Genomic DNA, 14,816 nt, shown 5'->3' on the forward strand with positions numbered 1-14,816 from the left:
GGGGCCAACCCCCCTAAACACTGTTGTTCATGTGCCCAGAAAAACTTTTCTGGTCCTGCACCCAGGGCCGGCTCTACGTAGAGTCCCGGTGGTGCGGGGCGTCTGGGTGCCGGGCCGGTAGGCCGGGCGCTGCACCCTGCGAGGGCGGGGGCGCCGGAGCGATCTCCGCCCCTCAGCGCCAGGGCGCGCGACCTGCTCAAGACTGCCCTGCCTGCACCTAAGGTAGAATAGGGCCACCATGATAAATTCCAGATGGTTGAGTTAGTCACTCATCTTTACCACCACTAAGTGGTACTTTAACTCAAGTTGGCCAGACCATACTTCGGTTGGGAGAGAATTAAATTCTAGTTACTGTGTTGGCTCCAAAGAAACACAAGACCTGATAGGATTGATATTATGAGTGAGTGAGCAAGGGTTCAGGTAACAAATGTTTCAGTTCCACAATCTCTTTCGAAAGAGAGGTTAGAAACACAATGTTGGCATAACCTGCTATTTCAATGTCTCCATTTAGTTGTGAAATGCAAGGACTTGAATGCTGTACTTAGGCCAATGCACATGAACTGCAGTCATCCTCTGGGGAACTTCAGTTATAACTCCAGCTGTGGCTTCAGCTGTGATGAAGGGTTTGAAATGAATGGCCTGGCCACTTTGCAGTGCTTGCCGCCTGGGAGCTGGTCAGCAGAGATACCGCAGTGTGTAGGTATGTGCTATTATGGTGAGTGCCAGGTGTTAACACGAGTGTGGCAGTTTCCAAGGTCCAGAAACTGGCAAGAGGCCCACTGAGCCAAGCACTGTTGTAATAATTCCACACATCCCATCAACCCACGCACTTTGCCCAGAAAACAAACAAACAAACAAAAATGCAGTTTTCATTTTTGCATGGATCAAAACTGAAAAGCAGTAAGCATAAACAGGATGGTAGAAAAACTCACCATTTATTATAAAGTTATAATTTATTATAATAAGTAATGCAGCAATGTTACTACAAAAATTTATGCACCAGAGTCACAAAATACAAGTGAAGCCCACTTTGGGTTACATTAATAAATATCATATGGCCACATAAAGACGTAAGACAATCACTGTGCTTTCTGTATGCATTTGGCTGAAGTTTTTTTTTGGGGGGGGAGGAGTGAGAGAAAGGTTAACGTTAGCACAATAAATGTGAATGGTGGTTAATGGCTAACATAATCACCTCACCTGTGAATAAATGAGACAGAAGTTAATGTGAATGTACATTTCAGCAGACAGTTAAGGTTAAATGTTGGTGATGACAGCAGCTGACTAAACTGTACAGGAACAAATGTCATCATATTAAAAAAAAATCTAGCTGCCCCCTAAAATAAAAGAAGCATTATTGGAGGAATCTTCAGAAAGTCACTGCAAGCAAGACCGCTTCACGAAAGAGAGAGTGGACATGCCTGATTGAATCCTTCCTTCTCTGTTCCTTAGCTGTCCAGTGCCGGCCATTAAGAATCCCTGTTCATGGAGACGTCATCTGCTCTCACAGGAAATTTCAGTACCAGACTAGCTGCAACTTTACCTGCACAGAGGGCTTTCTTCTAAGTGGAGTAGAGACCACTAGATGTGAAGCATCTGGAGAATGGAGTTCCCTGGAGCCAATATGTCAAGGTTCAGTTTCCTTCTAAATTCCATTCCAATTTTATTGTCTCAGAACTCTGTAGTACTTAGGGTGTACGATGAATATATTTGGAGATCCAGCTGTTGGCTATCAAATGCCAAGACCAGAAGTACTGTATATATTGACCTGGAAAACTAATTCAGATGCATGGAATAAACATTTTGTACATCACTTTCATAAACTTGGATGATTCCAAATTACTGCTAGTGGTCATATTGCATTTAGGGTTGTTAGCCCCCCCCTTTCTTTTTGCTAATCCTGCCCTGTACCTTTTGTAGCAGCCTGACTTGAAAGCAGGAATGTTTTCTGGTATAGGAATATGTTGTTGTTTAGTCGTGTCCGACTCTTCGTGACCCCATGGACCAGAGCACGCCAGGCACTCCTGTCTTCCACTGCCTCCCACAGTTTGGTCAAACTCATGTTCGTAGCTTCGAGAACACTGTCCAACCATCTCGTCCTCTGTCGTCCCCTTCTCCTAGTGCCCTCAATCTTTCCCAACATCAGGGTCTTTTCCAGGGAGTCTTCTCTTCTCATGAGGTGTCCAAAGTATTGGGGCCTCAGCTTCAGTATCTGTCCTTCCAATGCCCACTCAGGGCTGATTTCCTTAAGAACAGATAGATTTGATCTCCTTGCAGTCCATGGGACTCTCAAGAGTCTCCCGCAGCACCATAATTCAAAAGCATCAATTCTTGGGCTATCAGCCTTCTTTATGGTCCAGCTCTCACTTCCATACATCACTACTGGGAAAACCATAGCTTTAACTATACGGACCTTTGTCGGCAAGTTGATGTCTCTGCTTTTTAGGATGCTGTCTAGGTTTGTCATTGCTTTTCTCCCAAGAAGCAGGTGTCTTTTAATTTCGTGACTGCTGTCACCATCTGCAGTGATCAAGGAGCCCAAGAAAGTAAAATCTCTCCACTGCATCCATTTCTTCCCCTTCTATTTGCCAGGAGGTGATGGGACCAGTGGCCATGATCTTGGTTTTTTTGATGTGCGCTTCAGACCATATTTTTGTGCTCTCCTCTTTCACCCTCATTAAGAGGTTCTTTAATTCCTCCTCACTTTCTGTCATCAAGGGTATAGAGATATGGAAAGTTTCAATTCCTTGTTTTCTGCGTATCAGGCTGCTGTTTTAAGGCACAGAGCAAGTAAAAAGTGAGAACCTTAACTGATCTGATTCTAAAAATTAATCTATATATCTATATCTTCAAAAACAAAGGGATTATGTAGTAGGATTTGGCAGAGGCTGGCTGAGCTACCCTAATGGCAAGAGGCAAGGCAAGCAGGAGCTTCCTGCCTGGTGTGGGATCAGCTTCTTGGAGATTCATTCCCTGTGTCTGCAGTCATGTGATTGTTGTCTATCACATGATGGTGTATGTTTTTCATTCCACAGAGTGGGAAGTGACGGAAGTGCTGTGCTTCCACAGAGTGGGAAGTGCTGTCTGATGCTAGAGAGAGAGGGAGCCGTGTTGCAGTGCTCTGAGTGTATTATATGTAAATAAATGTAGATTAGCCAAAATGTTGAGTTGCTGAGGTCTGTTATGCAACTGCAAGACTCTGCGGATCCCTAAGTGTGCTGATGTCTCCAAGGCATCAGTCGCTGTGATGTTCGGGTTGGAGAAAGCTTTTGAAGCTCCCGAATGATTGACCAGGAGGGAGAGAACATTCCAGTCGGGCATGTGTCTTTACCAAGGTCCTACTCATGTGTAGGACGCTCCTGTAACACAGCTGTTGTGCTATAGTGAGTTTTCAACTGCCTACATTTGCTTACTTATTTGGGAGTATTTTTACCCTGCCTTTTAACCTAAGATCACTGTCTTGAGCTGCACAAATCCTGCAAAGGTTCAGAGAACGCATGGCCTAGGCAAGAAAGGACAGAGGACGCAGAAGCCTTGGAAAAGAGAAGGTGGGGCAGTAGGCCACAAAAACCTAGAGCGGGAAGGGGCATGTGACTGATCTGTGGCTAGCTGTATTTTTGGTGCTGGGTCTCAGTTCTGAAGCTGCTGCTCTCAAATGTAAAATTAAATAAAAATGCTCTTGAAAAACCAGAGTTGAATAACATTCTAAGCAGAGGCTGGATGGCATCTGCTTAAGATGAGATTCCTGCATTGCAGGGAGTTGGACTAGATTACCCTGGGGGGGGGTGTCTCTTCCAACTCTACAATTCTGTGATTCTGAGAACATAAATGTATTTGTTTCTAATCGTTTTAGCTGATTTGTGGCTAATTCTAGACTATCTCTGCACCCGTGAAGGCTAGAAATCCACGGGAGAATAACAATCTGATTTAATGTTACTGTTGGAGATTGGCAGATGGCCCCCTTGTCAATGGGGAATGGATCTGCTGAAGTCAGACATCCATCTATGTCTAGCAAGAGCTGGGAGGATGGGTGCCTGTGGTGTTGGTGGGGAGGTAGGCTGGCATCATGTGAAATTAGGATGTGAGGCTCATGGCTTATGAACCCCATATACTAAATAAATCTAGTGCAAGCATACCCCTTGCATCATGGTTTTGGAGATTTCTCTTTCTTTCTCGCTTACCCCTTTTTCTTTCTTTAGTTAAGCAATGTCCAGAAATCGAGTTACCCACAAGAGGAACAATGGACTGTGTAAATCCAATGGGCGACTTCGCTTACAACTCCACCTGTGATTTTGGTTGTGAAGTTGGCTTTCAGCTCAGTGGCCCCAAGACGTTGCATTGCAGTGCATCTGGCCAGTGGACATCCTCTGTACCCGTTTGTCACGGTATGGCATCCATGTAGACTTTTGTGGGCCTCCAGAGGAATTTAGTGTCTCAGTTTGCTGTTACTGGTCTGCTGCAGCTACCTTGTACAGCTGCAGTGTTAAATAGCCCACCTAACCCTGCTGTGGGACTGGGCAGGACCCAAGGCCAAGAACTTAGTCAGTGAGCCCAGAGAGATACTATGTTTTACAGTATGTTGCTGTCGGCGCTACAAATACACAATCACACACAATACACAATATGATAGTGTTCCAAGGACTTGATAACTGGGGGCATCTACAGACTGTTGTGGTTTTTTCCATAGAATCATAGAGTTGGAAGAGACCACAAGGGCCATCCAGCTCAACCCCCTGCCAAGCAGGAAACACCATCAAAGCATTCCTGATAGATGGCTGTCAAGCCTCTGCTTAAAGACCTCCAAAGAAGGAGACTCCACCACACTCCTTGGTAGCAAATTCCACTGTCAAACAGCTCTTACTGTCAGGAAGTTCTTCCTAATGTTTAGGTGGAATCTTCTTTCTTGTAGTTTGAATCCATTGCTCCATGTCCGCTTCTCTGGAGCAGCAGAAAACAACCTTTCTTTTTGTGGGATTTTTGTGGGATTCATTCACATGTCAGCAAGTTCAGATTGCACAATTATTAATTTTTTGTTTTTCTTAATTCTCATTTTAAAACTATTTAACATGGTTTCATTGAGCTACCTGTTTGTTTATAATAAAGCATAAGGCATGCTGCAATTCTTGACTTAAAATAATAATAATAATAATAAACCATCAGATCATTTTTTGACTATATCAACAAAGTTGATATAGTCAAGAATATATGCCAAAATTATTAAAGATATGAAGTGATGTATAGTAATGTATGTTGCCTGATTAGTGACCATAAGTAAAAAGTATATTGTATCAATAACTATTAGAATTTCTAAAGTTAAAAAGGAGAAAAGTAGAGAAGGAAAGGGAGAAAGAGGGAAGGAAAGAATTACAATATGTACGTCATGCACGCCAGACTGCTGTAAATTGGGTAATCTTCTACCTCGTTATTGGGTAATAGTCTATGCCTCATAATTTGTATAATCAAGAAAGTCACTCAGGTTACACAAAGGAAAATGCACTGGGAAGTGTGCAATAACACTTGCCTTGTCACACTCGGTCCCTCCAGACACCTTTTTTCATTGTGCATTCATGACTATTTGTGCTCATGATGCTATCAATGCAGTTACACACATTTCAATACTGTTTGCATCTGCAAAAGTTAGGGGGGCAGTTGCACTGCTTCATTTCCAATTAGTGCATATCCAGCAACTTCCTGCCTTTTTGTTCCACGGATGTTCTGGTTTTGGTTCCACTTTTATTGTCCCATAGCCCCTCCTGTCAACAATAATGTGATAGCATCGGGAAAGCATTACAGAACAAATTGAAGCAGAATAAACCCACCACTAATGTGTTACTCTTGTCTCAAGAACATGTTGTAGAACACATCTGCAATAAAACGCCAGTCTGGAGAGGCCCCCCCCCCATCTAACCTCCTTGCAAACAAATCATGATGAATGCTCAATAAACAGGTCATCTGGCAATGTCCCGAGAATCAGGCTAGACCCGGTGATGGTAGTCCCTAACTGGTTCCTGCAAAATGTACATAAAGTCCTTGTTGACTGGAAGCAGTTGAGCCTTTTCTTACTTTCACCTCCACACTTGATATGGACTTGATGTCAGATCTACTTTTAATACAGAAGTGTTACACTATTGCATGAACCATAGAATGGTAGAATTGGAAGGGAATCTGATGGTGTTTGATGTTTTATTGTGTTTTTAATATTATGTTGGGAGCCGCACACAGTGACTGGGGAAACCCAGCCAGATGGGTGGGGTAGAAATAATAAATTATTAGTCCAACCCCCTGCAACGCAAGAATATGCAGCTGTCCCATATGGGGATTGAACCTGCAACCTTGGCATTATCAGCACCGTGCTCTAACCAACTGAGCTATGGAGTTTCACCCTGAGACTGAACACAGACACTGTATGCTTTCACCTCTGCTAAACTGTGTGCAGGACATGAGAAGCAATCACACCCTTGAACCAATTCCAACTCTTATCTATTTCCTCTCACCTGATTTGCATATCTGCTGTCCGTAGCTGTTCAGTGCCAGCTGCTGCAGCCTCCCGCTCATGGTAACAGCACCTGCTTCGATTTCCATGGGAAATTTCAGTACCAATCTCTCTGCACGTTCCACTGCACTGAAGGGTTCCAGTTACTTGGAGAAAAGGTGACGGAGTGTACAGCATCTGGAGAATGGACAGCAGCAGTCCCAGCTTGCCAAGGTTAGGCTGCTGTAAGAACCACCACTCTTAAGTTTCCAGAAGTCCGCTTCTTTGGGTAGAGGAGGAGGTGGTGGAATAAGGATAAAATGACATCTTTCCTGACTTCTTCCAGAAGCCATAGTTCCTAGAGAGACACATCTCCTGAATATACTAGCTTTTAATTTGCAGATTGATGCATTTCACGCCTTGGCCTGTTGGCCACCAACACATTTGCAAGACATTTACACATATCTGAATAAACACCAATATGTGCAAGGGCTAGAGGTTGGGTCAAAGGAATACTACTCTGCAACAGCCTTTCTCTCCCCCTTCTCTCCCCCTGGCTTTTCTCTCCCCCCCCCCCCCCCCCCCGCTTTTCTCTCTCTCCCCCTGGCTTTTCTCTCCCCCCCCCCCTGGCCACTTGTATCTCTTCTTCTTCTGTATCCCATTTGCAGACGCATTGGAGGAAGCACCTCTAGGACACTGGCAGATAGCTTTAATAGACCTAGTTTTCACAGAGGGAATAGACTTGTGTCACTAATGTAGCGCATGATTGAATCTTCTTCCTCACAGAATTATAGAACTATGGAGGTGGAAGGGACCCAGAGGGTCATCTAGTCCAACCCCCGCAATGCAGGAATCTCAGCTAAAGTATCCCAGGCAGATGGCCATCCAACCTCTGCATATCATTCTTTTGTGCACGTAAAAATCTAAAAATTCCTTCTAGTAGCACCTTAGAGACCAACTAAGTTTGTTATTGGTATGAGCTTTCGTGTGCATGCACACTTCTTCAGATACCTTCAGATATTTAGATTTTTCAACATTATTGTCTACTGTTTTGTTCCCTAAAGCATAGCCATAGCTACAGGGGGGGGGGCTATCTGGTTTTTTTTGCCCCAGGTGAAGCCACCATTGAGGCTCCCAATCTCTCTCTCTCTCTCTCTCTCTCTCTCTCTCTCTCTCTCTCTCTCTCTCTCTCTCTCTCTCTCTCGTGTGTGTGTGTGTGTGTGTGTGTGTGTGTGTGAGAGAGAGAGAGAGAGAGAGAGAGAGAGAGAGAGAGAGAGAAACTGGGTCTTTGATCTGAGTGAAATGAAACCTAGTTTCACCCCTGCCTAAAATTCTAATTTTCCACATATAGGGACCTTTTTGTTTGGAGGGGATTCATTCACACCTGTAGTGGCACAGCTCAGACACAAATTCAGACCTAACCATTGCTGTTAAAGCTGTTTTAGGAAAACGAGATACTGTCAGGATGCTGTCAGCTCTCTCGGCTGGTTGCCCAGGAATTATAAAGACAAGGGAAAGTTTCTTACAGTCCTTTTTTATTTCATTCTTTACAGAGAGAGTCTATAGAACTCAGGACAATTCAAAGTGTTGGTGCTGACCTTTAATGCCCTAAATGGCTCTGCACACCTGAAGGAGCAACTCGACCCCCCATTGTTCAGCCCAGACACTGAAGTCCAGCTCCAAGGGTCTTCTGGCAGTTTTCACACTGCGAGAAGTAAAGCTACAGAGAACCAGGCAGAGGGCCCTCCCAGCAGATGTCAAAGAAATAAAAAACCATATAATTTTCCATAGAGGTCTGAAGGCAGCCCTGTTTCAGGAAGCTTTTAATGGTTGTTGTTGTTGTTGTTGTTGATTCCCTATATTTTTCTTGGAAGCTGCCCAGACTGGCTAGGGCAACCCAGTCAAATGGGTAGGGTATAAGAAATTATGATTGTGATTCTGACCATCATCGCCACCACTGTCCTCTTCAGCCATGCAGTGCCACAGTCTGGAGACCCCCAAGCAAGGGAGGATGACCTGCTTTCATCAAAATGGAGAGTTTGCATTCCAATCTTCCTGTGAGTTTGCCTGTGAGCCTGGATTTACCTTGGCTGGAAGAAATGCAACCTACTGCTTAGCAACTGGGAACTGGACTGCTCCATTGCCAACCTGTCAGGGTAACTAAGGTCTTTTCACTGCCTGTTATTGTAATGAAGCTCTGACCTGTCTGGTCAAGGTCTTTCAAGGCTGAGCACCTCCAGCCTGGCTACCTTATACGTAGTAACCTGGGTTGCTTCCAGATGGCCCTTTCTTATAGCATTTTCCTCAGACTTCTTGTGGGGGCATACACATCACAACAGCATCATTGTTTTGAAATTATCTTCCTTTCATCAATTTCTCAATGATAGGAAAGATATGGAACAGCAGTGCAAAAAGCCCTTCGGTGTGAGTGTGTTTGTGCTGCTTTGCACGTTTACCACTGGGACAGGAAGTGTCATGTGCCACAAATTTGGCTTTTGCTGCCTGTATTGTAATACCGTTTTTCAGGGGTTGGGGAAGGTTTTCATGAGAAGAAAATATGGGTCCTATAGCATGGAAATTCAGGCACTTCTTCAGATGCTTGGGGTGGTGGTGGAAAGCATCACATTGCCTAAACATAATGTTAAGTGCTTGTGATGCCTTTTTTCCTGAGCATGAGAAAGCAGAATTAGAGGAAGTCCTGATGAGAGGAGACAAAACACAAAGCTGTTTTTCAAAATGGCAAAAATATTGTGTTTCTTGGCTTCTGATGGAAAATGTATTTTTAAACGTGCCTGTGGTTTTCAATTACCACCTTGCAGTGGTAAACAACAAGGGGGATTGATGGATCATCAGTCTCTACATTGGTCACTGAGACTTTTGCATTTTTTATATTTCACACTTGTGGCGGGATTGGTTTAGTCTTAAAAATAATAATAAAACAAGGAACACATGCAGATATATGAACCACCTCCATGCATGCACATGTTTCTGTGAGAGGAATGAGTTCAATACTTTAATTCTAGACACATCCTATCATGATCCATCCACTGGTGCAGATGAGAAATGGTGGGGTCAAGCCAAAGAATTAAATGAAAAAATAACTGTGGTGTGGAGGAGGTTTGTTGAGCAGCACCTACCTTATATGCAAGGGAGGACTTATACAGTTATACCTCGGTTTAAGTACGCTTCGGTTTGAGTACTTTCAGTTTAAGTACTCCACGGACCCGTCTGGAACGGATTAATCCACTTTCCATTACTTTCAATGGGAAAGTTCACTTCAGGTTAAGTATGGACTTCCGGAGTCAATTGTGTACTTAAACCGAGGTGCCACTGTATCTGGAAGCACCCCTGAAATAACTGCCTTCATTTCCCCCCCAGAAGAATAGGTCTCATTTCATGCCTGGACTTGCCTCTTCCAGTGGCTGGGAGAATCTGGGTGAATACTACCGTAATAGTTCCCCCTTTCACCAGCATTGAGCATTCTCTTTCATTCTAGCTGTTGAATGCCCAAAACTGGATGTCCCCAAGAATGGAGAATTTGGCTGCTCTCATCCACATGGAGATTTTGCATATAGCTCCAGCTGCGCTTTCTCCTGCAATACAGGGTTTGTGCAAGTTGGAGCAGAGCAACTTCAGTGCACAGCTCTGGGAATGTGGACGGAGAAACCACCCTTATGTGAAGGTCAGTGCTGAGTATACTCTTGGGAATCAGCTGGGAAATGGATGGTAGCTGAGTATATAAAATTGAGGTGTTGCATTTACTAAATTGAAAAACAAACTGGATCCTCTGGTGTCATACTTCCACTGATAGCAGTGGCAACAACAATTCTGGATTTTTCTCCATTTTCATACAAGATCTTGCTCTGAAACTTGGGAATCTAAACAAAACTGACTGGGTGCTACTTGCAAAGGAACAGGCCACAGACTGAATACCAAGAACTGGGTACTTATTCTGGAGTGATCACAGGGGGAACCTTCCTTTACTAGGTCACAGACTGATGTGGAAATAAGGACACTAATCCATAGTGTCTAAAGGTGAATTACTATAGCACACCCCCTCCTCCTGAATCTCTGGGGTCCATTCACTGTAGCAACATTTTTAGTGGCATCTGCTTGGCAGTTCCTCTATATGAATTCTACCTCCACTGTCAGAAGCAGTATGCTGGGAATCACAAGTGGGGAGAGTGCTGTTGTGCTTAGGCCCCACAGTCATCATGATGGTCACTTTGAGAGCAAGATGTAGGGCTAGATGGGCCTTTAGCTTGATCCAGCAGAACTATATCATCTGTATCACTCTCCAAAATGCTGAGAAGAGGTGCAGAACACATTCACTCCAGACATGCAGACAGCACAGCCCCAGATGCACAATCCACTTATTTTTAGTGCACCCAATGGATATATAATTGCCTTTCACTAAATACAATTTGGGATATAAGTAAATTAAATTGACATAATTTTATTGGCCATTTAAGACACATCTCTGTATGGATCTGTGTTTCTCTGGTGCTTTTTTATGCTTAGAGTACAGTCGTACCTCGGGTTACGAACACCTCGGTTTGCGAACAGTTCGGGTTACGAACTGCGCACCCCCGGAAGTGTTTTCGTTGCGTGCGCGTGCGCGGTCTGCGCATGCACAAAGCGCGAAAATCACGCTTTGCGCATGGGCAAAATGGCGCTGCGCATCCCGTTCGGGTTACGAACTATTCGGGTTACGAACTGCGATCCGGAACGGATCGCGTTCGTAACCCGAGGTATTACTGTAAGCAATTTACTTGCCATTGTGTGTATATCAAGAGGGCAGAGTCTTGATGTGAGTAGGAGAGGCCATAGCTTGGCAGTTAAGATCACATGCTTTGCATTTTTCCATTTCTGGCCTATCCCAATTAAAAGAATCTCAAGCAGCAGCTGCAGAGAATAGGACCTTTGCTTGAAATTAACTTTGGAGAGCTACTGCTGCCAGTTGGAGTACGCCACTAGATAGCTCAGTCAATGACATGCCGTAAGGCAGGTTCATACGGGCAAATTGGACCTCATAGATAATCATAGTAATAATAGTTTATTATTTATATGCCTCCTGACTGTGTTACCCCAGCCACCCTGGGCAACTTTCAACAAATTAAAACACAGTGAGACATCAAACACTGGAAACTTCCCTATACTGTACAGGGCTGCCTTCAGACATCTTCTAAAAATCAGATAGTTGTTTATTTCCTTGTTAATTTCCATATTTCTTTAGCACTGATGTACTGGGTGTCAAAGCTTCAAAATGTGCTTAGTTGCTGTAGCAGCATTTCAGGAGGCATCACCTCACCATATGAGCACACAGTTCATCAGGAAGTGGGGTGGGGAGGTGGAATTAACCACCATCTATCTGCAGGCTGGCCCCAATCCCAAAGTTAGTACCTTTCATTTGATATCATACAACGCAAGCTGAATTTGAAATGACATATTTATTTAGGGTGTATATTGAGAAATCTGTGCTTTCCAATACCAGCTGTCCAGTGCCCACCCCTGCAAACTCCAGACAAGGGCAAGGGAAACTGCTCTCATCCATATGGCCCCTTCGCCTATCACTCCAGCTGCATCTTCTCCTGCAACTCTGGCTTTGAGCTGGTTGGGTCAGAGAAGCTTGACTGCACGGATCAGGGAAACTGGAGCAGAGATGTGCCCATTTGTGAAGGTAGGGCCTCCACGTAGCCTTGCACCCTCGTCAACTGTTCCTTGTACCATTTTAAAAACTATTTTAGCTGTTTTTATGAAGCATTTGTCTAATCTATGTATCGCCTTGACACAAATGTGAAAGGCAGTACATAGATTAATAAAACAATAGCAACAAATACCGGTAGTAATAGATATTTCATCTGAATTAAGCTCTCCTGTAGTGTAAATATTCCCTTCACGGAGGCATTGCCTTTGCAACACATTTTGCTATGTAAATAATAAATGCTTTATTAGTAATAATAATATGCTCATCAATGGATTTTCTTCAGTTTACCATATTTATAACTTTGGCTTTGTTGCTTACTTGTCCTTTCTGATTCAGCTGTTAAGTGCCCAGCTCTATCTAAGCCTGACAATGGCCATTTAAATTGCACCCACCCTCTTGGGCACTTTGCATATGGCTCCAGTTGCAACTTTTCCTGCAGTGCTGGGTTTCAGCTGCTTGGACTAGAGATGCTTGACTGCACAGCTCAAGGCCGCTGGACTGAACAACTGCCGCAGTGTCAAGGTCAGTGCCAGCAAACCAGGGGCAGCCAGTGTGGTGCCCTCCAGAGGTGACTGAACTCCAGCTCCCATCCCCCAGCCAACATCTGGAGAGTGCCATTGGCTGGCACCTGCAGTAACTGCATTTCCCATAACTCCTCAGAGTTCAGTGCGTATGATTGGAAATTAAAGTACAGTGGAACCTCTACTTACAACCATAATTCATTCCGGAGGTCCGGTCATAACTAGAAACATACATAAGTAAAGGCGCACTTTCCCACAGTAAGTAATGGAAAAGTGAATTGACCCATTCTAGACTGTAAGGGGGAGGGATTACAGAGAAACCCCCCCCCATCAGAAGCAGCCCGTCTCCAAGCAGTCATGAGAGCGAGGGGCCTGAAGGGGTGAGTCAGGAAATGGAGAAGGAGTGCCAGGGCTCTGGCAGCACTGGAGAGCCCCTGCTCCACAGGCAGGAAGAGAGAGAGGCGGGAGGAGTGGACAGGAATAGGGCTGACCGTAGACCCTTCGCCCCGACACCAGAATTGAGAAGGAGGAGAAAAGGGAGGAGATTCGCTGTCCCAAGGCTTTTATGCTGGTCCAGATCGCGGAAGGGGGCAGTGCCAGATTCTGATTCGGAATGAGAAGACATGAAACCGACAGCTCACTACACTGTAAATAATGTGCACTAATAAAGACTTGAAAGACAAGCATGTGGAAGGTCATTACTCAGGAGTAGTCGCAACAATCCCTCACATAGACGATAAAAAACACCCCCTAAAACAGCAATTTAACATGGATTTTACTGTCCAATGAGACCATAGATCCATAAAATGAAGGCAATAATCAATGTACTGTACTATAAAATAAATAAGACAGTATTGTAGATGAAAAAATTACCGTAACATTAATTTTTTATCTTATGTGCACTGAGGGTGAGTGAGCTTACCTGGCTACAAGCTGGGGGTGGGGCAAGGGCTGGGAAAGAGTAAAGAGCTGATACACTTCGGCCAGGGTCACTTTTTTTTCTTGCCAGGCCAGGTTCTCCTCTGGACTTCTTCAGGTTAGTTCTTCGGCGGGGTTTGGGGCTCCAGTGCACCCTGCTGTGCCTCTTGCAGGCGGCACCTCTTCTGCGGCTTTGGGGGTAGGATGGGGGCCCTCTCCCCGGCAGCAGGGGCCCCAGCACTGCCCCACAAGGCCTATGTTCGTATCTAGAGGAAAGTTTGTAAGTCGAAGCACCTACTGAAGGTCATAACTGGAATTGTACATAAGTAGAGTCATACGTAGTAGTAGTAGTAGTAGTAATAATAATAATTTATTATTAATAATAATAATTTATTATTAATACCCCGCCCATCTGGCTGGGTTTCCCTATCCACTCTGGGCGGCTTCCAAAAGAAAAAGAAAATACAGTAATCTATTAAACATTAAAAGCCTCCCTAAACAGAGCTGCCAAGGTTCCGCTGTATATGACAAAAATGCCACAAGTCTCCTGCTCCTTGTAAGGAAACTGACCCTGTAAAATACTCTTTCAGAAGCTTTCTACATTGAAGGAAGACCAGAACATAAAATCATTGCATTTTGATATCCTGGATACTTGCAATATGGCCACTAGCCAGGGAAAGGAAACACTTGATAATTTGAATATGCATCTGCTGCAGTGTATGTGACTCATCCAATATTCATGTACATTAAATAATCTGTACTTTCCTATTCCAGCTGTCCAGTGCCCACCCCTGCAAACTCCAGACAAGGGCAAGGGAAACTGCTCTCATCCATATGGCCACTTCGCCTATCACGCCAGCTGCATGTTCTCCTGCAACTCTGGCTTTGAGCTGGTTGGGTCAGAGAAGCTTGACTGCACGGATCAGGGAAACTGGAGCAGAGATATGCCCATTTGTGAAGGTAGGGCCTCCACGTAGCCTTGCACCCTCGTCAACTGTTCCTTGTACCATTTTAAAAACTATTTTAGCTGTTTTTATGAAGCATTTGTCTAATCTATGTATCGCCTTGACACAAATGTGAAAGGCAGTACATAGATTAATAAAACAATAGCAACAAATACCGGTAGTAATAGATATTTCATCTGAATTAAGCTCTCCTGTAGTGTAAATATTCCCTTCACGGAGGCATTGCCTTTGCA

General features: G+C 44.3%; 1 protein-coding gene across 2 annotated transcripts in view; it reads left to right on the forward strand.

The window, feature by feature from the left end:
- The window catches only part of LOC118089449 (P-selectin), a 34,179-nt gene that overhangs the window by 8,882 nt on the left and 10,481 nt on the right, over positions 1 to 14,816 (forward strand). For both annotated transcript variants that reach the window (XM_035124139.2, XM_060276609.1), the window contains exons 5-13: positions 512 to 700; positions 1,453 to 1,632; positions 4,200 to 4,385; positions 6,521 to 6,706; positions 8,443 to 8,628; positions 9,969 to 10,154; positions 11,967 to 12,152; positions 12,516 to 12,701; positions 14,393 to 14,578. In XM_035124139.2, the coding sequence (XP_034980030.2) occupies positions 512 to 700; positions 1,453 to 1,632; positions 4,200 to 4,385; positions 6,521 to 6,706; positions 8,443 to 8,628; positions 9,969 to 10,154; positions 11,967 to 12,152; positions 12,516 to 12,701; positions 14,393 to 14,578 (1,671 nt within the window). The remainder of the gene's footprint in view (positions 1 to 511; positions 701 to 1,452; positions 1,633 to 4,199; positions 4,386 to 6,520; positions 6,707 to 8,442; positions 8,629 to 9,968; positions 10,155 to 11,966; positions 12,153 to 12,515; positions 12,702 to 14,392; positions 14,579 to 14,816) is intronic.

This window comes from Zootoca vivipara, chromosome 7 (assembly GCF_963506605.1).
Source record: "Zootoca vivipara chromosome 7, rZooViv1.1, whole genome shotgun sequence".
Taxonomy (NCBI): domain Eukaryota; kingdom Metazoa; phylum Chordata; class Lepidosauria; order Squamata; family Lacertidae; genus Zootoca; species Zootoca vivipara.